The sequence below is a fragment of the Neospora caninum genome, chromosome VI, assembly GCF_000208865.1.
Source record: "Neospora caninum Liverpool complete genome, chromosome VI".
Lineage (NCBI taxonomy): Eukaryota > Apicomplexa > Conoidasida > Eucoccidiorida > Sarcocystidae > Neospora > Neospora caninum.
In genome coordinates, this window is record NC_018392.1 from 536,461 (window position 1) to 559,074 (window position 22,614).

The following is a 22,614-nucleotide window of genomic DNA, read 5'->3' on the forward strand; positions in this document are numbered from 1 at the left end:
GCTCTTCTCCAGACTTCCAAACGCCTAAAACTGCACTATCCTGTAGATCTTGAAATCGCTTCTACAACGGATGAGATAAATGAAAGAAGCGGACTCAACCGGATCATGACAAACATACACACACATCGGGCCTCGAGAAAAACCACTTATGATTTGCCAAGTTGCGTTTCTGCTCCCTATTCTCCCTCGAAGACCCTAAATGAAAACGCCCCCTACGAACACGACGAGAAAGATCAAGTTAAACACGGGGCTCAGGATAACGGTCGATAGTGTTGACAACCTGTAAATTTGGACGGCTACCGGAGGTTCTGGAAATGCCTGTCGTTTTGCCAGTCCTGGCAAAACAGGACATCGCTCAAGAGCAACTCGGTGAGCACCGGGCGCCTGGCCCGAGGCGAAGCCTCCGAGCCGCTCCATTCGGAACCGTGATCTGTGGCGTGTGTTTCCTGGAAACAGCAGGAATTCGAAGTCCGCTCTTCTTCTTCCCTCTGCCTCCTGTCCTTCCCGTGAGGCGCCTCTTTCCTTCTCCGCAAACCGCCCCTTTTCTCGCTTTGTGGCGACTTTTCTTGCACTTCCTGCCTCCCAATCGACCTCGCGTCGAACGTCAGTCTATCCTTCTCTTCTGAGATTTCCCTTTGATTTCCTGGATGTCCCCCTTCCCGCAAGTCTCTCTCCTTCCACTTCCGCTCTGTTCCTCCGTGCACGGATGCTCCTGTTCTTCCCGAGTCCCCCCCAGTCGTTGACGCCTCGTCCTTTGACTCTCCTTCCTCTTCGTCTGCTTCGATGCAGCATGTCGGCAAACAGACGCGCCCTGCGTCCTCAGCACACCACTCGCGTTCCACACCGCTGCGGATCTCGCCCGGCATCTCTCTCGCTTCTCCAACCACTTGCAGCCCACCGCTCCGCTGGCGCCCAGAGTGATGGACCGGGAAGGCCAGTATAGCGCAGAGGCGAAAACGATCTCTCTTTTCCCTCCTTTGCGCTGTTGCGGGAGCAGCGCTTTGTTGCCTGTTCTGGAAACGTCTGTCTCGGGATTGTTCCAAATCTCCAGTTTCCCTCGCGTCTTTCTCGCTTCCTTCAGTGTCCGTTTCTGCTTCAAATGTGCGACTTCTTTCGTAGCGCCCTTCGTCTTCCGCCTCCGTCTCCTCGCCCCTACCCTGGGTGACACAACCGGAAGAAGGGAAACCGAGGGCAAAGGAGAGAAGGTGACAGTTACGACAGCGGAAATACTTCCACTGAACGTGCCGCACTGTGTCACAGTTGCCAGGAGCAAACGCATGGTCTGACGCTACTCTCTGCTCCTTCTCGTCTCCTTGCTCATCCCTCGCCGTTGTCTCTGCTCCACTTCCGTCTTCTTGTCCTTGTCGCTCGTTCTTTCTACGCGCTTCGGTCTGACCCTCTCTGCAGTCTCCCGCTCCCAAGCAGCCACAACCCGGCGACGAGAAACAACCAAGAGAAGAAGAAGCGACGGGACGATGAAGAAGCTGTGACAGTGATACCTCTTCTGCATTTGCGATAGGTCCCTCAGTTAAATCCTGCAGCCCGCTGTATGTACACTCCAGCTGCCCCGTGCGTCCTCCAGCTAGAAGGTGCAGCAGCGAAAAGATCGACGCATTTACATTCAAGTCACGCCGCTGTCCTTCTTGTTTACTTCTCTTTCTTTGTACTTCTTCGCCTCCTCGGGGAGCCTCCGCGCGGGGAAACAGAAAAAGGAGACGCCACGAAATTCCGGCCAGTCCAGAGAGTCCATACGCCGCGCGGATGTGAACTGTGTATACACTGCACAGCCCACGGAGGGGACACATGCGGCAGCAACAGATCCAGCTCTCTCCAGTTGCTCTGTCTTCTCTTCTTCCTTCTCTTCTTTCTTCGACTTTGCTGCCACTCAACTGGGAGAGACATCTTCTTGCCTCTGCGTCTTGTGCGCCGCCGCCGGGGACACCGTTCCACGAGCAGCAGGCCGACGCCTGGCAAATTGAAAACGGTTGACCAAAAGAAGAAAACGCAAAAGCGAAATGAGAGCCGGTGGAGAACGAAGATGGCGACGCGACACAGGAGCTTCCCGTCACCAAATTGTCTCCCTTTTGAGAGAGAAAACACAAATCAGCGAACGAGCGAGCGGTTGGTCGCCACACGCACGACCCACAAAGGCAAGAAAGCGACGAGACGAAGAGCGCCTCAGTCTCCCCCGCAGATGTCTGCACTTTGCCTTTTCTCCCGTCCGTCTCTTCCCGCCTGTCTTGTCCCATTTCTCGCATTCTGGGAAATACGGAGCACACCCAGGAGGCGGGATTTGAGCGGTCTCGAAGGGTTGATGGGCGGGCGAAGGCGTCGTTTAAACCGGTGTTCATTCGCCTGTCTCGCCGATTCTTTTGGAAGCAGTGTCTACTCCCCGCTGTTTCCCTGTCTGCCGCAACGTCGTCGAGCGGACGGACGCCGTTCATGCGTTTTTCGGCTTTTGTCTGCGAAAAAGCTGACGCGTCACGCTGTTTCTTCGCAAGTAGCGGGGAACCGACCCTGGTGCCTTCTCGTGGACCTGCATGGAAGAAGAAAGTCGGTCTTTTCGCTGTTCTCAACCGCTCACGGAAAAGCGTCGACAGGACATTCCGGGTCGCAGCCGTCAACGAGGTGTATATACACTGCGAGCTGAGTAAGTTGGCTGCTCGGAACGGATCCAGCGACAGGCCTTCCATGACAAGAGCGATGGCGCATGCAATTGAAACGCTTTCCTGCGTTTCCGCTTCGCTCTCCTCTCGAAGTTCACCGAAACCTTCGGTGTCGTCTCCTGGCCTCAGAGGGCCCTCCTCATCTACGAGAAGGACACGAGCCCCGCAGGCCGCCGCTTCGCGCAGAAAATCAAACAAAGCGGGGAGAAATGCAGCAAACGCCTTGTCCCTTCTCAGCCATGGTCTCGTCCCTAGCTTCCGTTTCTTTCCCCCCTTCCTGAGCTCATTCTCCGTTCGCGCTTTTGCCTTAAAATCCAGAACACGGGCCGAGTTGTTTCGAACGCATGGCTCGCCGCCTTCCTGTCCTACTACCGCAGAAAACCGATCTTCCGGGAAACGATACGAAGCGTTCCCTGTTCCGAGAGAGCCGGAGTCTTTCCGGCCCATCTGCCTTCCTTCTTTCGACCCTGCTGTTCCTCCTGCGCCAGGCCTCTCGTCTCCGCGTTCTCCCTCTTCGTCGCTAGCTGCCGACCAGCCGCCGGAGAGGCAAAAAGCCGAGAAGGAGAGGACGCGACGCCATCCCGAGACACTAGGGGGAAGCGAGCGCGAAGTGAAACGCGAACATCTACACACCTGGTGCCGCGCCGTGTTCTCCGTCTTCCACCCCTTGACTGCGGGCGGATCTGCGCTCGCCTCCGCTTCGCCGAGTCCGAGAAAACGAGGCGAGAGCGCGACAGATCTCGCAGAACGGGAGGGAGAAGGCGGGCGAGAAGGTAGGACAGCGCAAGTATGCATTTGAGTTCTCTGGCCTTTCCGCGGCAGGCGGAGAGGTTTCCTGCAATCGACGATGAACGAGAAGCGCGAAAGAAAACGATTCAAGCGGGGAGCCTGCGCACGCCACCCAGCGTCTCCTGACAAAAGAGAAGAGGCGATTCGGGGAGCAAGAAAAGACGGGGAAGCGACAGAAGACTTCGGGGCGGAAAACGTTTTGCGACAGGAACTGTCGCCAGGAAGCATCCATATTTCGACATCGCGAAGGACTCTCAACATGCACCCGCTGCGTCCAGGCGCGTCGAACGCCCAGAAGTCCCCGCAAGAAAACAACGCCCCGCGGTCCAATTCCTGCTCTCGAAACCAGTCTCCTGTCTCTTGTTCGCCTTCACTTTCCGTTCCCGGGTCGGCGTCGGACGCATCGCAGTCTCCACCAGAAAAACGACTCCGGTCAGTCTCTCTCTCATGTGTCCCTGCGACTCTCAAAGAGATGCAAGACGCTTCCTGCGTTGCTTCGCGTCTCGTTTGCGTCGTCGTCTGCGAAACGTTCCTGGAAAAACCGCTCGAGTCCACCAGCGAGTGTGTGCCCGCGTGCCGCGTCACCTCCGGGATGCTCTCCATCTCTTCATCCTTCGCGTGCCTGTCGTTTTTGCTGCCTGCTGTGTCTGCACGACGCTGGGGAGTCTGCGTTGCTTCTTGGGTGATGCCTGCGCCGCGAACAGGCGAAGGGCTCATTCCCAGATAAAAGCGACATCCTGCGAGGGAAAGATACGTTTCGTTCCACTCGGCTCTCGCGTCACAGCGTCCATCCTCACAGGCATCTCGTGCCCCCGTCTGCACGCCCCACGACTGCTTCTGCTTTGTCCCTCTCTTCACGTCCTCCCTCGCCTCGCCATCGCTCTCTTCTCTCTCTTCGACGTCTTGTGCTTCTCCTTGTCCCTCTCGTTCTCTCTCTTCGTGCCCCGTCCCTGCTGTCCCCTTTTCTCCGCGCACGCCACCCGTATGTCGCCTTTGAGATCTCCGTCTCGGCTGCTTCGCCGGCGTTCTTTCCGCTTTGCTCCTTCTCTCCCCTTGCGTCTTCCGCGCCTTCTCGCTCGTGACCCCGCCGCTGTCTGTTCCTCTCCAGTGAAACACCGCGAGAAGGAGCGCGTCCACGAGGGAAACGACCTGACTCGCCGACGGCCGCCTGGCCGCATCTCTGCGGAGAAGCCGCCGCAGGAACGGCACAAGCAACGGGTGCACGGCGTCCAGGCGCTCGCGCGCAAAGCCGTCGAGGAGCGGGAGACGCCCAGAGAGACGCAAGTAGAAGCACGGATTGCTCGCAAACAGAAAGTGTCCCGTCACCAGCTCAAAGAACAAACACCCCAGCGCCCAGACGTCGGCAGCCATGGCCGAGCTCGCCAGCCTGAGGCGTGAGGGGAGCGCAGGCGCGAGGGAGCAAAGAACGGGATTCGAAGAGTCGTCGTCGCCCTTGTTCGCTGCACGCAACGCCGGAGAGTGACTACCATAAAGGCCAGACTCTGGAAGAGAGGACGGCAGATCAGGCGCACCTCTTGACGCCTGTTTTTGGGTGTCGGGTTGCTTCGTTTCCGGGCTCGCACGCTTCGCTTCTCTCTCGGAAAGCCTGACACGCCTCTGCCTCGTCGGCCGCAGTCTCTCTCCTTTTGCGCCCTCCTCCGCCCTCCCTCCAGCGGCTCCTCCGCTTTCCCTCGGTGTTTCTGGAAACGACGCGCAGCCACACTCGCTCGCTTCTGCGGAATCCTCCGCGAGAACCACCACGTGAAGCAGCTCCGGGCTCTTGTTCACTTCCGTCCCGCGCGACCTCGTCTTGGGTTGCTCCCACTTCTTTGCGAGCACGCAGGCTTCCCCAAAGTCCGACAGCGCCACTTGAGGCATCAGGAGAACGCCGTGGGAAAGGACCACGGGCGTGAGAACTGGAGAGTCTTCCTCGCCTTCCTCGCGTTCCCAGGAAGACCGTGAAAAGACCGGCGTCTTCTCTGGAGACGACGAGGGCCAGCAGGCAACCGGCGGGCTTCTCCCACAGTTTGCTTCGCCCACGACGTGCCTTCCGTTCTCCCCCGACAGTCCATCGCACTCGCCGTGTTTCGGGTTCTTCGCATGCGCAATCGTCCTACCACTCTCAGGCGCTCCCTCGTTCTCGTAGAGTCCCCGCTTCTCTGCGCCTCCGCCAGCGTCCTGTGCGTGTAGAGACAAAAATGACTCACAACGGTCTCCTCTTCCTCGTTCAGTCTCTTCCTCTTCTTTCTCTGCCAGTGACCTGCGTCGTGGTCTGCTGGGAAGCGGCGCGAGAGGCTGGCGAGGGATGGGAAGCAAAGTGGAGAAGTCAACGAGGACATTGTCGCACTTCAAATCACAGTGGAGGATGCCTCGCGCATGCAGGGCAGCAACCGCACACGCAATTTGACGGAAAATCCCCAAAAGAAGCGGAAGAAAAGCTCGCTGGAACTCCACAGACTCTTCTTCTTCTCTACCTTGTTCCTCTTCTTCTCTCTCTTGTTCTCGTCGCCGGCCCTCGAGCAGAGCGAACCACGGCTGAGACGAACACTGCGCAAAGATCCCGCGGCGCCACTCTCCCAAGGTCGATCCGTACAGCTTCATGTTGATCGTGTAGGTGAGAAGGCCATCGCATGCAGAGAGGCCGAAGTCAAAGAGCTCGGAAAGGAGCGGGGTCGCGAGACGGAACGCGTCCAAGCACACCACCTCGTGGAAAGTCGAACTGAAAATTAAATGGCTCTGAGAGAAGCAAAATGCGTAACAAATCCCGCTCACTGCTTTTGAAATCGACATATATGCATAGCGACATACGCATGCACGCTGTACACGTGTGAGTTGCCATGGGAGACGACTGCCCTTGTTCCAAGATGCTGTGTGACCTACGCTCGACACACGCATGCATACGTCTCTCTATAAACAAACACTGCCCATATATGTATATATATATATATATACATATACAGACACACGTACATAGTGCATATATAAGGCACAAATAGATGCCCTCAGACCTGAACATCCGTGGACGTACACGCCTCTCTCGCGCACGAAAGAAAAACCAGGGATAAGACGCAATGCCACTGATAACGGGCTGATAACAACGGTCTAGCTACGATATTTATGTTCGCAACGCCGGCCAAGAGGGGCGGTATTGGATGGGGTACCTTCTCGTCTATAGGAGCTGAAACGCGCTTGACGGCTACGAAGGGAACCTCAGGGAAAGCCGTCGCACATTTCCACACGCTGCCGTACATTCCTGAAAAAGCAGAAAACGACACATCGGAGCAGATACGCATAAATACGGATGGGGAAAGACGTTTCGAGACGCAGCTCTGCACGGACCTTGCGACTTGTTTGAAACCGCAGCACGACAGCAGAGAAGGAAGGGCGCGAGCGCAACGCAAGACGTCTCTCCGAGAAGCGTAGACTGAGAAATGGAAGACAGGACAAGGATCTCAAAGGCTGCCGCCTTTTCCTTCTTTTGTGTCCCGGGTGTTTTTAACGAGAGGAAAAGGGCGGCGACAAGCGAGACCCCGACCTGTTCCTATCTTTGACTCCTGCGCCTCGAGTGTGTCGGGAAACACCCCCGCCGCTAAGAGTTTGAGGAGACGACAACCTGGGAGACCGAGATGCCGTCGAGTAAAGCAAACCAGGTGGCGAAAGAAGTCTCTGTTGGTCGCCTCTTCCCGCTCTTCTTCGTCTTCGTTTTCTCGTGCGTCACTTTCCCTGTCCGATGCGCAGTACGAACTGCGCGGAGAATCCATCGCACGCGCAGCTGTCCGTACACTCGAGCCAAGATGTGCCTCGTGCCTCTTCTCCCTTCTGCTCCTTGTGCTCTCTCCTCTGCTGTTCTCTTCATCACCTCTCGTCGCGCGCCTTTCCCCGTCCGCAGCCTTCCATCGGCCTCGCTCCCCTGAGACGGCGCGCGTTCCTCGACGGTTCCGTGCGACGCGCGAAGCGAAAGAAAGGTGATTTTGAAGCAGCGGAAGCAGGCGCGCGAAGCCAAGTGTACATCCACCTGGAGTGCCCTGCGCAGGAGAGTCGGGCGTGGAGGCACAGAGTGTAGATCCACGTGAGGGCGATGGCGAGGGCGAAGTCGAAGGAATAAGTGCACCACTGCAGAGGCAATCTCCAGTGGAGCCTTCTTGCCTCTCCTTCCTTTGGTCTTCCTTCTTTTCTTCGCACGAATCTCCAGAACGCGTCGAGACACCGCCTCGACGCGTGTCTTCTTCTCGACTCTCTACTTCACTGCGCCGTTGGGCTTCCCTTTCCTCCCCTGAGTGTCCGCCGGTTCGGCGAGCGGTGCGGAGCAAGTCAGGCGTGGCGCTGCCTGTGTTGTCTCGTCTTGAGGGGAAGGACGGCGAGGAGAGACGGTCGTACCGCGTGGACGGCGGGGAAACGAGGGCGTCGAGGCCTTCCCTTCCGTCGGACGACAGTAAACCCCTTTTCTCTTGAATGAGAAGCGCGACAATCAGAACAACAGCGACTGCATGCAGACGGCCCTCGCGGCACAGCCTCTGCTCGCTCTGAGCCGCCATGGCGCCCGTGATCAGCGTCTCGAGTGAGGGCGCCCCGGGGTCGCCGGGGTGCGTCCTGTCCCTCTGAGGCTCGCCCTGGCTCCTGTCTCCGTTCGCCTCAAACCCAAAAGAGACGGACGGGGAAACGCCAGCGACGGACAAATCTGCAAAGAGCGGAGACCCAGAAGCGGCCGCAGCCGAGGCGGAAGACAACGATGCGAAAGAAAGAGGGCGCGCACAAGGCGCGGGACTCGAGGGTTCTTCAGGGTACGGAAGCGGAACGGAAGGGCCAGGAGAAAGGGAGGCGAAATACGCCGGACAGGAAGCCTGCCTCGTATTTCTGGACAGCCAGCGCTCGTTTACGTTTCTCTCCACCCACTCGACATTTGCCCTTGCTTTAGCTTCTTCTCTGTCTCCTTCGCGAAGCAGGAAGCGCGCCTCTTCCCAGACGACGAGTAGCCCCGGCGCAACCCGGGAGGCTGTGGAGACGAGACCTGGCGAGAGACCCCAGGGGAAGAGGAGAGGCGGAACGAGAGAGACAGAGAGACGCTTTGCGGTTGTCTCCACCTGCTGATCTTCGGGAGTCCCTTCTTCCTCACTCTGCGCAGAAGGCCGGACGACGAGTGCCGGGGGCTCGGCGACCCAGCAGGGGATCGCGCTCCGAGACTCTCTCCTCTCTGCGCCGAGTTCCCCGTCCGGGGCCGCGTCTCCTTCGCTCCCGTCTCCCTCTTCGCGTTCGCAGAGGCGAGAGGCTGCGTCCCCGATCTGCGCTCCGTCTCCGCCGCCCTCGCGCGTCTCACCTGGAGGAGAGGCGCCTCGCCCAGCTTTGCCGGAAGCTGCGCGGTCGTTACTCTCAGGTTCGGCGAAGAGAGAAGCGGAGGAAGAGGACAAAGAGGAGGAGGAATGGGAGGAACCCGAGGAGGGACAGCAAGAGGAAGAGGGCGATGCAGAGGAAGAAGGGACCGCACCTTCTTTCAGGGAGTTGGTACTGCCGCTCTGAAGTTGCTCTCGTCCACGGATACGGGGAGTCACGAGAGCAGCCAGGAGACACAGTTTTTCGAAGGGATGAGGTTGCCACGAGAAAGCGCGCTGCCTGGGTCTCGTCAGGCATCCGCCCGCCGCGGGGCGAGGCGAGCAGAAGGCAGAAAGTTTGACGAGGTGGGAAGGCCGTCGCCATGGGGATCCGGGAACTTCGGCAGCAGAAGTCAAGGGCAAAGCAAGGCACGAAGACCGCACGCCGGAAGAGCCAGGAAGAGAGGCGAGAGAACATCTGGAAGAGGCAGGGAGAGCAACATCCCGACCTCGGTTCGACGACGCTCCACCGGGCGAAGGGACACTCTTTTGAGGCTCTACAGAGGGCCCGGGCGGACCTGAAGGCGCTTGGGGCGACAAACCTGCGTTTCCGACCAAGTCCGTCTCTGGAAAAAAGGGAGGCTTGTGTCGGGCCGCGCCAGTGGGACTGAGCGCTGGGACATCTCCAGCTCCCTTCGACGTCTCCTTTCGGTCGACGTCTTCTCTGTCCCTCACCTTCTCTTCCGCATCCGTCGTCGTATAGCGCAGAGCCCTTCCCGGCGTCCGCCTGTCTCCACCGGGGAGGCACACGCGCGGAGACACGGTCGGAGGCGACGCGAGCGAGCGAATTGCCGGCCCAGCGCTCGCTGCCTCCGGAACCTTCCAGAAAAAAGCATCTCGAGTCGGACGAAAGGAGGGAAGAGAATCCGTGTGCGAAAGCGTCCGGGCGACACAGATTTCTGCGTGCATGCCGGTCTCCTTTCCCGTTTCGCTTGCGCTGGGCATCTGCGCCTCCCCTATTGGCGCCTCGCCTCTCGGTGTTTCTCCGCTTCCGCCTGAACCCGTTCCCGTCCCCGCCGTCCCGTCCTGCATCCGCGTGTTCTCGCCTTTGCAGTCTCCTGCCTCGCCTGTCTCCGGCTCCACTTCGGCGCCGTTCGCTCGCGGCGAATGACCGCCGCAGTGGTACGCAGGCCGACTGCGGGGCCTCCACCACCAGCCGGCAGCCTCGGCCTTTGGGGCTGTCTCCCCGCGCCCCACAGAAGGCACACTTTTCCTTGAGAGCAGGGCGGTGCTGCTCGCCGTGTGGTCTCTCTGAAGAGACAGACAGTCGGGGAACCGTCTCCGGCGGCGGCACGGCCGAGGCACGGCGCTCGCGGCCTGCACGTGGCCTCGCGAGGGCTGTCGATTCGACTGGCTTGCGAAAGAGCCCGTCTCGCTCGCGAAGCGGCGGAGAAGATTGTACGGACAGGCACTGGATCCACCCTTTTCCGCCGAAAACGAAGAGGGGTAAGACAGCGAGGCGGAAGGCCGCCTCGTGAATGACCATCTCTGGGGGGGGTACACTGTAGTTGGGGCCTCCTGGAGGGCGACACCGACGGCTCGGCCTCTGCTCAACAGCCCAAGCCCGTCGCTAGTCTCACGTCCCCGTCTGCACGCATCGAGCAAAGCGGAGCCCGATGGGGCTGGGGACGGATGGAAATGCAGCTGGGAGGCGCCGTTTCTACTTCCGAGAGAAAGGGGACCGAGGCCATTCGCAGCCAGAGAGGTAGAGGACGACACAGGACTGAGAACCAGTCCCGGAATCGGATGCTCTCGCTTGGCGCCGCGCTGCGGCGCTCGCCGCTGGCCGCCTGCCGCGCCGCACGACTGCCTCCACCGAGAGGAGACACCAGGCTCACCGCCGGCAGGCGCGGGCCACGGGGAGTCGGACGCCGGCGACGAGGCGGACAGAAACCGCGGATTGGCAGCAAGACAAAGGCGCGAAGAAGACGCAGAGACGGTGGGAGACTCTGGTGTCTCTTTCTCGCGTTCCGAGTCTTTCGCCGGGTCGAGCGCGTCTTCGCAGGGCGCCGCGTCGACCGGTCTCACAAACACAGGCCTCTCCGGAGGGATCGCTGCGGGCGGCGGCGCAACGCTCCCGTGCGGTCCGCTGCGCTTCATCCCAGATTCTTTTCGAGAGTCACTGACCTCGGGCGACTCTTCCGCGTTTCTTCCCAGCTCGCAACTCGGGTTCGAAGGCGGGGAGGGAAGGCGAGGAGACGCAGAGGCAGACTCCGCGCTGCGGAGGGGAGCTGCAGAAGACAGAGAAGGACGACGCGGCTCCGGCGGTGACAGAGAGCGTTTCTCGCCCACGGATCGCGACCGGGAGAACGACGCGACGCCGTCAGATGCGAGGGGAAGGCCTGCATCTTCAGGATCCTGTCCGCCTCGGTGGCGCGCCGTTCTTCTCTCTCCAGGCGACGGTCGCTCTCTTCGTTCGTCTTCCGCGTGGGTTTCTCGCCCTTCTGCGTCTCTTCCCACCTGCTGGGTCTGCCATTCTTGGGCACATTTCTGTTCTCCTTCGCTCCCTTTCTCCTCTGCGCCCTGCGAGTCTCTGCCTTCTCGCCCGGCTTTCTCGGCGCCCTTGCCTCTCGCCTGGTCAGGTCGCCGTCCCTCTGCCTCGGGGCCGCTGCGGCGCGACGCGCGCCTGGCTCGTCGCGAAGAGACAGTTGGCCGCAAGCGACTCCGACTGGAGACAGCCTTCGCCGTTGCGGGCCGCGAGGTGGGCCCGTAGCTGACCATGCCGGCCTCCGACGGCGGCTGTAGGTCCTGAGGCGCGCAAAGGAGACAGAAAACGGGCGCGGACACAAACGTGCGAAGCGCCAAGAAGGTGGAGAAGAGGTGCCGGGCAGGCACGGGGACAATTCCAAAAAAGGGGAGACGCCGACATATACGGAGGAGGGGGGTTCTGCGAACGGCCCGCCACCACGCGTTGACACGACTGAAGGCAACCGAAACAGACAGCCGCGCCACGAAACCCAACAGAGAAAAAAGTGTGCCGGAAACTTGGGCCGCGAAGCTCGGATCGGGCGACGACACAGCCAGGGAAAAGGGAGAGAGCACGAGAGGGAAACCAAGAGGAAAACACTTCGCCGGAGCAACACTTCCTTTACGAGGTGTTCATAGTCTCACGCGGTGTTTGCCGAAAACAAAACGGAACATTTGCAACGAGGTTGTGCTTTCCTTCCCCCCCCCCCTCCTTTCGAGAACGGGTGCCGACGCAGAGGCGCCTATCGGAGGCGTGTTCGCTACACGCCGGTAGGCTCCTGAATGTAATGGTGAAGGCTGTAAACAGAGGACTCCTTTACTTGGCCTGAGGAGCCAAGTATGTACAGGGCGACTGAGGTACATATATTTTAGACGCTGACGACCCGGCTCTGTTTCGCGCCAAATTCCCATGGAGAAACCGGTGGCGAGTCGTGCGCCCGTTTCCACTTACCCGATACGACGCAGGCGGCGGGAGAGCGTCGAGGCGCAAAGGAGGGATGAAGGGTCTCATGAGGCGGCCGGAAGGAAGAGGCTCTCCGGATCGGCCTCCCGGAGACAGTCGTGTGGGCGAGGCCGCGAGACGTCGCTTTTCTCTCTTCCTTTTTCGGTCTTTGTTTCGGGGCTTGTGGCAGCTGGCACCGCTGGAGACAGACCGTCTCCGCACGCTCTCTCCGTCCCCCTCTCGCCGCTGCCCAGGTTCATGCCGCCTCTCTTCCTTCCTTTTCGCCGCTTTCCGTCCGTGTGTCTTCGCTTGCGATCCTTTTCTTCCTTGCGCCTCCGGACTGCCGCCCCTCCACTTCGAGTCTCCAGCGCGAGGTTCTCTGCCGTCGGGAAAAGCAACCCGACCTGCGTTTCCGAGTCTCCCGCTAGATGCCGCCTCAGCCGCCGTTGTTGGAGCCCAACTAGCCGTCCGCCGGGCCGGAGAGAGGCAGCCCTTCGGGGACGCTGCGAACTGGGGCGCTGGCCCGTCTTCCGGCTTCGTCAGCGGGTCGCGGCGCCAGACGCGGGTTTCTGGAGCCCGAAAGGACACGGCTGGAGCCGCCAGAGACAGAGGGGACACGGTCGTCGCCGCAAGCGAGAGAGGCGAGTCGGGCTTGCACGCCGCAGTGGGGGTGAAGCAAGGAAGGGAAACGCCGGAGGCTGGCCGCGAGTGTGAGGGCCAAGGGACAGGAGACGTTCGCGAAGAACGAGTGGACAAGACAGCACGACGGAGAGAAAGAGACACAGAAACCCCGCGGCTCCCTGCTTCACCTCCAGAGCGCTCGGGACTGTTCGCACACGACGAGGTACAAGAGGCGGCCAACGAGGAGACCGGCGACAGCGAGACAGATGAAGGAGACGCAGAAGGTAAGGAAGAGGAAGAGACGGAAGAGGAAGAGACGGAAGAGGAAGAGAAGGAAGAGGAAGAGAAGGAAGAGGACGAGAAGGAAGAGGACGAGAAGGAAGAGGAAAGGACGGAAGAAGAAAGGACGGAAGCGGAAGACACGGAAGAGGATGAGGAAGGAGTGAGAGATGAGAAAATTGACGAGTTAGGAGAATCGCTCCTCGACGGTGATGAATGTGAAGGAGAGACACGAGATAACTTGCACCATTGGTCTGGTTTGCTGACAACGACTTCTGAACTGCCTGGCTCTGTGGTTCGTCCTTGCCTTCCGTCCCTCGAGGATCGACGAGAACTTCGCGTCGCGCAGCGACTGTCTGCCTTCCTGGCTCCTCGCCCGCCCCTCCACCTGTCTCCTTGCTCCGGCCCGTTTCTTCGTCGGCCATCCCGCGCCTCCACTCCGTCTCTGTTTGTGTCGCCGTGCTCGCAGCCTTCCGCCTGCTCTTCGCTCGCGCCATCTTTCGAGTTTTTCCCCGCCTTCTTCTCTCTCACGCGACCTCTCTTCCTTCCGTCGCTAGCGAGTGCAGGAGAGGCGAGTCTCGAAGCCGCCGCGCGCCCCTCTCGGCTTCTCCCAGCGAAACGCCGCCGAGAAGAAACCCGAACCGCCGGGGCCCGCGCCGCAGAGATGCACGGCGAAGCGTCCGCAGAGGGCGAGAGAAGGTGGACGGAGAGGAAATCAAACACTCGGAACTGCTGGAGGCTGAAAAACACCCGAGCAAACGCCAGAAAAGAAGGCTGCAGCGACAGTCAAACGCGAAACCTCAGCACCCAACAGTACACACACATATATCCATATACATATACCTATATATATATATATATATACCTATATATATATATGCATATACCTATATATATACATATGCCTATATATATATATATATATATATATATACACCTATATATATATATATACATATACCTATATATATACATACACCTATATATATATACACACACATACGTATATATACGTGTGTAAATCTCCCTGTCACCGCTCGAAGTAGGGAGTGAGGATATACATCTGCGTGTCTCTGTGTGGAACTGCAGATGTATCGGACTGTGTCGAGACGCATCAAGGTTGGTGAATGGCCGCCAGTCTTGCATGCATGCATGGGTGCTAAGGTCCTCGCATGTTCAGATCTCGCGTACGTACACCAGACCTCTTTCACACACTCACCGTTTTGTCGCCGCCCTGGACCGTCGCGCAGCGACTCGGACGAGTGCGTGGAGGTGGAGCTCGCAGAGCAGGAAAACGGTCTCGGCCATGCTGTCTCTGTCTGTCTCTTTTTCCTGCGAACACGACTTTGTCTTTGCGTTCAGTTCTCCATCGACCGTCCGAGAGGAGGCAAAGGGCGAGCAGTAAGCGAGAAGAAAGTGAAAGTAGTGCGCGTCAACAAAAGAAGAGAGAACCGTTCCGGAGAAATGTGCGAGGGAGGGAGGAAGAGCCAGAAGGTCTCGCTCGACGTTGAGGAGCCGGAGAAGCAGGGCGGCGAGTCGCTGACGCGTCTTCGTTTCCTGCGCCCTCGAAACAGAGGAGAAGAAACAGACACTCGCGTTTCTCGTCTGAGCCCTTCCCTCCTCATCGTCCTTGTCTTCTCGACGCTTCGCCATCTCATCTACGCACTGCATCTCGTCGTCTGCGCCTCGCCCTCCCGCCACTCGTGGCTCTTCCCGCCTCGCCGCTTCTCCTCTTTCGCCTCGGCCGCCGCTGTTCGCTACCCAGTCTGAGGGACATGTGGGGTCTCCTTGGAAGGGACAGAACTTTGCAGCGACGCGTCCCCACGTCGGCCGAGATGCCGAAGAAGCGCACGGCCTGGAGAGACCCCACCCGAGAGACGGGGAAGGCAGAGGAGGAGATGCGACTTGTGTCGAGGACGCGTGAGGATAAGGCGCAGCTGTATTCGATGCATGCGATGGAAGAGGAGGGGAAGGCGACCGCGCACCGTCGCCGCTGACGAGAGAAGACGGTCGAGACGAAGCAGAGATAGCGACTCTGGGAGAGCAGGACGACAGGGAGGGAGAAGAGAACGAAGGCGGAACGTCTTCTGGGAGAAAGCTGTTCGGCCTCTCGCTTTCGGTGAGAACGGATTCGAACCCTCGTGAGAGTTCTGGTGTTCTTCGACCGTTCGCTTCTTCTTTGTGTGCTTGAAGAGAACGCGAAAAGCAAGCAAACAGAGACGTGTGGAGAGCAGGGAGGAGGCGGTGGAAAACGCCAGAGGGCGGGGCGAAGAAGAAGCCGAGCCAGTCGAGGAGCGCCGGGGCCACGCAGTGCCGCAGGCTGCAGAAAAAGAGAACAGAGCAGCAATGAGAGAAATCGAGGGACACACAAAGAAAGAGAGAGTGAAACGAGAGCACAGAATGGGCCACTGGAAGGGCTGAAACCGAGCAAAATCGACAGAGAGACGTGGGAAGACAGCGCGAGTGAGGGTGGAAGCGACACAGAAGAAGCCCAGAGGAGGCAGAAAGGAAACCCGGCGCGCAAAGGTGGCAAGACCTCGAATGGAAAAAGCCGGACGACCAAAGACACGAGCTCCGTCAAGCAAACGAGCAGATCTCACACGAGAGGAGAAGAGATGCGCGGGGGAAACGTTGAAAAAAAAAACCGTCCCGAAAAGGAAATGAACCGCCAGCAACAGTCGCTTACTACGCTTGGTCGCGTTCCACCTGTGGAGACCAGAAAGCGCGCCTCTCGCTGCCTAGACACCCCGGCGAACCTTCCTTTTCAAGTAGCTCTGCTTCCTCTTGGTTCCCTTCACTCCCTTCTTCTGCCTCTGTTTCGCCTTCGTCTGCTGTCGTTGGATCTTCGGGAGTTTCGCCTCTGTGGCGCTTGCGTGGTTGTCCGAAGCCGTTGTCTCCTGAAACTGAGGAGTACGAGATCGGAATCTCCGTCGCGTTCCCCTGCCACTCGGTCGTCCTGCTCGCCGTCTCCCGCCGTCTCCTGCCTTCGCGCACGCCGTCCGGACGCACGTCCACCGGCTCGGCAAGCGCCAGCAAGGCAGGCGCTGCCGCCGCGCTCGTCGAGGATTCGGCCGTTTGTGTCTCCTTCCTCACTTCGGCGTCGGCATCTCTCCTCGCCACAGCGTGATTTCGTCGCCGCTTCTCCGCCCCACAAGCGTCGGCAAGCACCTCGAGGAGGGCGCCCACAAACTCGAGCGACGAGGACTGGGCTCGAAAGAGACAGTCGACGAGGCGTCCAGGAGCGACATCCGGAGACAGCCAGGGCCCGCGGGCGGCGGAGGCTGAGGGCGGCGCAAGCGAGCGTAAAGAGAGCCGCGCTGGACACGAGCGTTCGCTGTTTGTTTCCAAAGCACACGCGCACGGCGGGGGGCCTGCCAGGTGACTCTGGAAGAGGCGCGAAATCAGAGACGCGAGAGCCGCCTTCTTTATCTCGCGGCCTTCGAGTCCTTCTCCTTCGCGTTCTCGTTTTTCTCCCGCCCCTCCGTCGAGGCACACGACGCTGCTCCCTCCCTGTGAAGCCTCGCGGGAACCCGGAGAGCGCCGACACGATGTGCTGGTCTGAGCTTCCCCCTTGCGCCTTCTGATCCACTCGCGAGTGTCCCGGGTCTCCTTTCTCTGCTCGTGCTCCGCGGCTCTGGCCTCGCGCCCCGCTTCGGCTTCTGTCGCCCGTCTCGATTCTCTCTCCTCGCGTCCTTCCCTCTGCTTCCCGGCGGGTTCTGCGGAGACCGGAGAAGACTGTGAGTAGGCGCGGTCGAGAGTCGCTGCGCCGCGCCTCGAAGGCGGCGTTGTTTGCGGCTCTGCGGGCGGGGTCGCGGAGCCACGCGACGCTGGAAACCGCGTTTGTTTTTTGGGCCGCGAAGGGAGGAGCTCGAAGAGCTGCAGGAGGCGAAAGGCGTGGCACACGTGGCAAGGCGAGGCAGCCAGAGAGCGCAGCACTTCAGAGAGAAGCGTTAAGAAGGACGCCAGGAGAAGACAAGAAGCAGAGAGAAGAGAGGACCGCAGGCGGCACAGTGACGCACTAGACAACGGAGCGCAGCGTAGCGCAGACGCCGAAAAAAAGGGCCAGACACAAGCTGGAGAGAAAGAAGACGGAGCAGGGAGAGAGACGGAGCGCGGAGGAGAAGAGGAAGAAAAAAACGAGGACGAACATGGAGAGGAACAGGGAGAGGAAGAACAGGGAGAGGAACAGGGAGAGGAAGAACAGGGAGAGGAACAGGGAGAGGAAGAACAGGGAGAGGAAGGACAGGAAGAAGAAGGACCAGAAGGTGGAGGGAAAGACAGAGACTGGGGGGTTCCGAGGAGAAGATCGGCTAGTTTGTTGAAGGAGGAGCCCAAGAGGCGGACGATGGAGGCCGCGAGGTCCGGCGGTGCGCCCGAGAGTTGAAAGTACTGGGTGGTGAGGTGGAGAAGGTGACTGAGAGAGAAGAGATGAGACAGGAACGACGGACACGCGTTTCCAGATTCGTCTCCGCGCGACGCCTGGGCTGCCTGCTTTCCTTCCGTAGCCCCCGAGGCGCCGGAACCTTCTGCAGTGTGGCAGCCTGCACAGTGCGCATCCCCACAGGGGCCTGCGCCCAAAACGGAGGGAGACACGAGCGCGTCGCAGGCCGAAAAACGAAGAGGAGAGGAAAAACGGGACCACCGTCTCCGTACGGCGGCCAGGTGTCTGTGGAGCTCTAGTCCCACTGAGACGATAAACTCATCTTCCGAGTTGTCACCTGCATCTTCGGCGTCACTCGGGTCTTTTCCGACTCGCCGGTCGGCATCTGGTCTCTTCTCCCACCTTCCTCTCCCGCCTGGGGATTTGCGTTCCTCGACATCTTCGTGCTGGTTTGTCTCTTCGCCTCGCCCTCGGCAGGCCTTTTCTTCTGCCTCTGTCGGAGAAAGATTCGCGAGACGTTCTCGTCGAAGAGCAGCGAAGGCGGCTTGCGAGAGGACGGCGCGAATGCGGTTATACAGCGACACGCAACTCCATGCGCAACTCCTCACTTCGGCATTCGCGAGGGCCTGAAACGCCAGCTGCGCGCTCGAAGCGCGACAAGGCCTCCAGAAAACCGCATGCAGCTTTTGGGCTTGTCTCCCTCTCTCTCGTGCCGACTCAGACGCGACAGCCTGCGGACGGCGCGGCTGTGGGGAGCGACTGACCGTTTCTGAAGGAAGAGACGAGAGGGAGACACTGGGCGCAGAAGGCCAAGGCAAAGGATTCGGCGAGGGCGAACGCGGGGGGCGACAGCGAGGATAACTCGGGGAAGAACCCGGAGACGACGAGCGCGATGCCGTCGAGAGGGACTGAAACGGAAGAAACGTCTGAGTGAGTTGCCTGGCGACGTCGGCTGTCCAGACAGCTGGGAGCGAGAACGTGAGGCTCTCTTTCGCGCGCAAGTTTCGCCTGTTTTGCTCCGGCATCTCCCCGATGGTCTGCTCCCACGCCCCGTTTCGAAGAAGCAGAGAGAGAGGAAAGACTGTCAGCCTCAGCGCAGCAGTCACCGACGCAGACGCCGGCGGGCGACCTCGACTTTCGCTTTCTTCTTTGCATGGACAGGTCCACAATATCTTTCTCTTCGCCTCTCCTCTCGTCTGCGTTCTCTCCCTGTCTCCTCTCCCCACCGCCCCGCCATCTTGTGTCGGCGCGAGTATCTCGCTCCCTGCCGTCTGCCTGTCATCTGGTGCGATCTCGTCCAGTGCGCCTTCCGGTCGCTCTGCATGCAGGCCCCGGGCTGTGTGGAGGAGCTCGACCGCGAGAGCAACGGGGAGGGCCTTCTTCACCGCCTCCACGAGCCGCAGCGCGCCGTCCAGATCTCGGCCCCGCGGAGACACGGAGACACCTAGGCCCTGCGGCCCGCGCAGATCAGAGATGACGTGGAGACAGTCTCTGGGAGAGCGGCGTTGTGGCGCTTTCGCTCGCAAGGCACACCAGACAGGAAGGACACCCGCGGGAGCAGTCGAACGCGGCCGGAGCGACGCCACACCAGGCAGCACGCAGAGCGCTTCGAGGCGGGAGACGTAACGGGAAGAAATATAGCAACACAAGATATCCAAGGCGGCAGCCAGAGCTCGCTGAGTTGCGCAGAGCCTGTAGACGTCCCCACGGCGACGGCGCGCTTCGCGGGAAGCGCTCCCGCCTCTGTTCTGAACTTGCGCATCCTCTTTCCTGCTCTGTGCTTCTCCGCACTGAAGTCCTCGGCCGGAAAGAAGAGCGGGGTCTATCTGGCCCTTGTCGACACTTCCTTCGCGCTGCGCAGAGTCGTTCCCGTGCAGAGACGCTTCCGGCGATGGGGCCCGCAGAGACGAGGAAGAAGGGAGCGGAGACAGAAGCGTTTCCCGAAGCTTGTCGTGGACCGCTACCAGTTGGGCGCCGACGCGCGCGAAGACACGGGCTTGCGTGCTAGCTAGGAGAGCCTCAAGGAAGGTTCCCGATGTCCTGGCGAGAGAGACGCAGAGAGACTGAACAGGGTGCAAGAAACTGAGGACCAACCCGCAACAGGAAAACGAACAAAAACGCACGCGAAGCGCAACCCAGCGAAACGGGAGACGTTTGAAGCTGTCAGAGACGAGGGGCGAGGGAAAGCGCAGAAGGGTACAGAGAGACAGGGCCAAGCCGCAGGAACGCAGAGGCGAGAGCCAGAGAGGAAATCGCGAGAGTGTGGGGCCAGGGGCGTGAAGATAGGTGTGAAGAAGCATCGACCTGGAGCTGAGAGGCACGGGCATGTTGCGTGGCAAGAAGAGGGAGAGAGCGCAGCAGAGACGCGCCAAGAAAAAGACTGTGTTGGGGAGCGACTCAAACAGACGCATCAGAAAGCAAAGACACAAGGACGGAGCAGACTGAAAAACACCGGGAGAGACAATAAGAATCACTCACGTGAGGAGGAGAGGGAGAAGGGCTGCATCCTTCCACTGCGCCGGGTCCTGTCGCAGCCGCTCCACCCAGCATTCGAAGAAAAGCCTGGCCAGGCACAAAGAGAAAACGCGAGAAGTCGTGCGGCAGAAAGCCGATGGATTCCGAGATGGCGCGAGGCGACAAAAAAGACACACGGCGAAATCTGTTCAGTGGCAACGCACTGAAAGAAAAGGTCTACGCGGCCGAGGGACGGAAAAGACTCGTGTCACGGGCCAGGGTACCAGAGTCAGGCAAAAACAGAAGAAACGACAGACACCAAGAAGCGACGCATTTCGTCATTCGAAAAGAGAGAACGGCACAGAGGAGATCCGCGGCAAGGGGGGTGGCGTTACGGAGAAACCAGTGACCGGAAGACGGCAACGAAACGAGCTCGGGAACGAGGGAGGCTAGCGCATGCCGGGGCCAGAAAAGGACACTTACAGGGAGACCCTTTTCGGGCTCTGCTGGATCATCAGGGAGAGGAGAAGAACGACGAGAACGTGGACTGAAGAGAAACCTTCGTTTGCTTCGCTGGCTTCGTCCTCGACTGTGCGACCTTGACTTCCCCCCTCTTCCCGACGTTCGTCGTCGCTCCCATCTTCTGCGCTGTTTCTTTCTGCTTGCGAGGCTGGCGGAGAGAATGCCCCGGCGAGGTGGAGCAGGAAACACTCGGCAACCCACCGGAGAAGCGACACAAAAACAAGGCCTGCGACCGCCTCGCCAGAACGAGCGGGGACACTCGCACCCCTCCGCTGGATCCACAAAGGCCCAAGTGAAGCAGAAGGGGAGGAAGGAAAGAGTGAAGAAGATGGAGTGGAAGAAGACGCAGAAGGAAAAGAGGAAGACGGATACGAGGAAGACCGATACGAGGAAGACGGAGACGAGGAAGACGGAGACGAGGAAGGGGAGAACGAAGAAGTGAGAGGCTCTGGCGGTTGTTGCGAGTGCCGAGGCGCTGTCTCGGTCGTTTTCGACGTCCAAGATTTCCGAATCGCGGGAGCAAAGACGGACGAAAGAAAAGCGGCAGCGTGGCGGATCTCCTCGAGAAGCGCAGCGAGAGAGACGACAAAGGAGCGGCAGCCCGGCCACCCTCCGAGCGCTTTTTCGCTCTCGTCTTCGACGAAAAACGAGACACAAGGCGCGTGCGTGAGCGGCACTGCTCGATTCTCTCGACGGCGGTTCACGCTCGAGGCTTTGCCTCCGGCTCTCGCGCCCGCTTGCTCTTCCGGAGAAATACGACTGTGGCCTGCATGCGCGCTTTCTCTCTCGCTGTCTCTTGTGCCCACAGCAATTTGCGTTCGAGGCTTCTCGCCATCGCTCTCGCTTGGCACTCGCGTTTCCAGTTTCTCCGCGTCTCTACCGGGTGCGGGGTTGTGAGAACCTGGAGAGCAGCGACAGTCTGCGAGAGAATGGCCCTCGCTGGCCCCCTCCTGAAGTGACGGCAGCCTCGAGGCAGGAGGCGGCAGAAAAGGAGACGAAGGCGCTGCACAAGAAGAAGACGGAGAAGAAGAGGAAGCGGGGGAAGGAAGAGAAGCGGAAGAAGAGGACAGCGCGAAAGCCTTTTCGGGGTCAGCAGGAGAAAGAGGGAGTTGAGTGACGACAAACGGGTCGGAGACAGTTCGACTGTTGGGACACCAGAAGCGGGTACGGAGGTAAAACCGCAGAGGGTGGCGTTCGCCTTGGCCTTCTTCGGCTCCACCTCCTGCATCGTCATTGGGTCTCGTCGGTTGCGGTTGCAACTCATCTCTCCTTCTCGTTGCTCCGTTCGCTTCCTGTCCCTCTTCAGCGAAAAAACACGAGTCGAAGCCACTTCGCTCGCCTCTGCCTTGGCCACTTACCCCTTCCTGGGCTCCTTCTTCTCTTCCTTCTTTTCGTCGTCCTTCCCTCGGTTGCTGGCCTTTTCCCCGGTGTCTGCTTGAATCTCGTGTGTGCGCGTCCAGTTTTTCGCGGCCAGTCGATGAGAGACGGTCGTTTCCATTGCTGTGCGTGTCCTCCACGGCGCACGAGACGTAAAGGAAAACGAGAGGGCGGGAGGCGGCGTGGCGCCTCAGGACGCTTCCGGCCTCAGCGTCGGAAAGGCGGTACACGTAAACGGTTGCGTGCTGTGCGAGCCCCTGTTCGTCTTCACATGGAAAAGGGCGGTGTTGGGAACTCGATGTGCTTCTCCTCGCGGAGCGGGACCGACTCGCCGAAGACCTGGGAGTCGACGGCGCAGGAGGAGCGGCACGCCGAGGAAGAGATCGAAGCGAAGCCGGGCGGTTTCGAATCGCTGCTAAAGGGAGATTGTACGGATTACGACGACTCGATGGAAAAAGAGGCAGATGGACTGCTTTTGGGTCCAGCCCCATAGTGTCTGGGGCCGACGGGGAGGGAAGGGACCGGGCGGGAGATGAGGGGAAAAAGACGGTAACAGCGAGGTTCGACAGGCTGGAGAGCGGTCCCCGTACCGAGCGCGCGAGAGGGAAGACGAGGGAATCGAGGGTGGCAGGCAGCCAGCAAAGCGACGGAAGAGAGGAGTCGCGATGTAAAACGGCGAGAGAAGAAGGCGCGAAAGCAAACCACGCCTTGGACCAGTGAGGATCTCGCGACCAGCGTTTGGACGCGCGG

The 22,614-nt window shown here is 59.9% G+C and overlaps 1 protein-coding gene across 1 annotated transcript; it reads right to left on the minus strand.

Moving 5' to 3' along the window:
* Positions 1-296: 296 nt before the first annotated feature.
* Positions 297-21,985, minus strand: NCLIV_0160 (PIK3R4 kinase-related protein (incomplete catalytic triad); the record flags this gene model as incomplete). Its single annotated transcript, XM_003881795.1, has 12 exons — positions 297-6,191; positions 6,617-6,708; positions 7,315-11,569; positions 12,240-13,056; positions 13,519-13,869; positions 14,350-15,450; positions 15,817-17,065; positions 17,849-18,149; positions 18,738-19,593; positions 19,990-20,073; positions 20,449-21,630; positions 21,846-21,985. The coding sequence occupies 12 exons, from the start codon at positions 21,983-21,985 to the stop codon at positions 297-299; spliced, it is 16,323 nt and encodes a 5,440-aa protein (XP_003881844.1).
* Between the last annotated feature and the right edge of the window lie 629 nt (positions 21,986-22,614).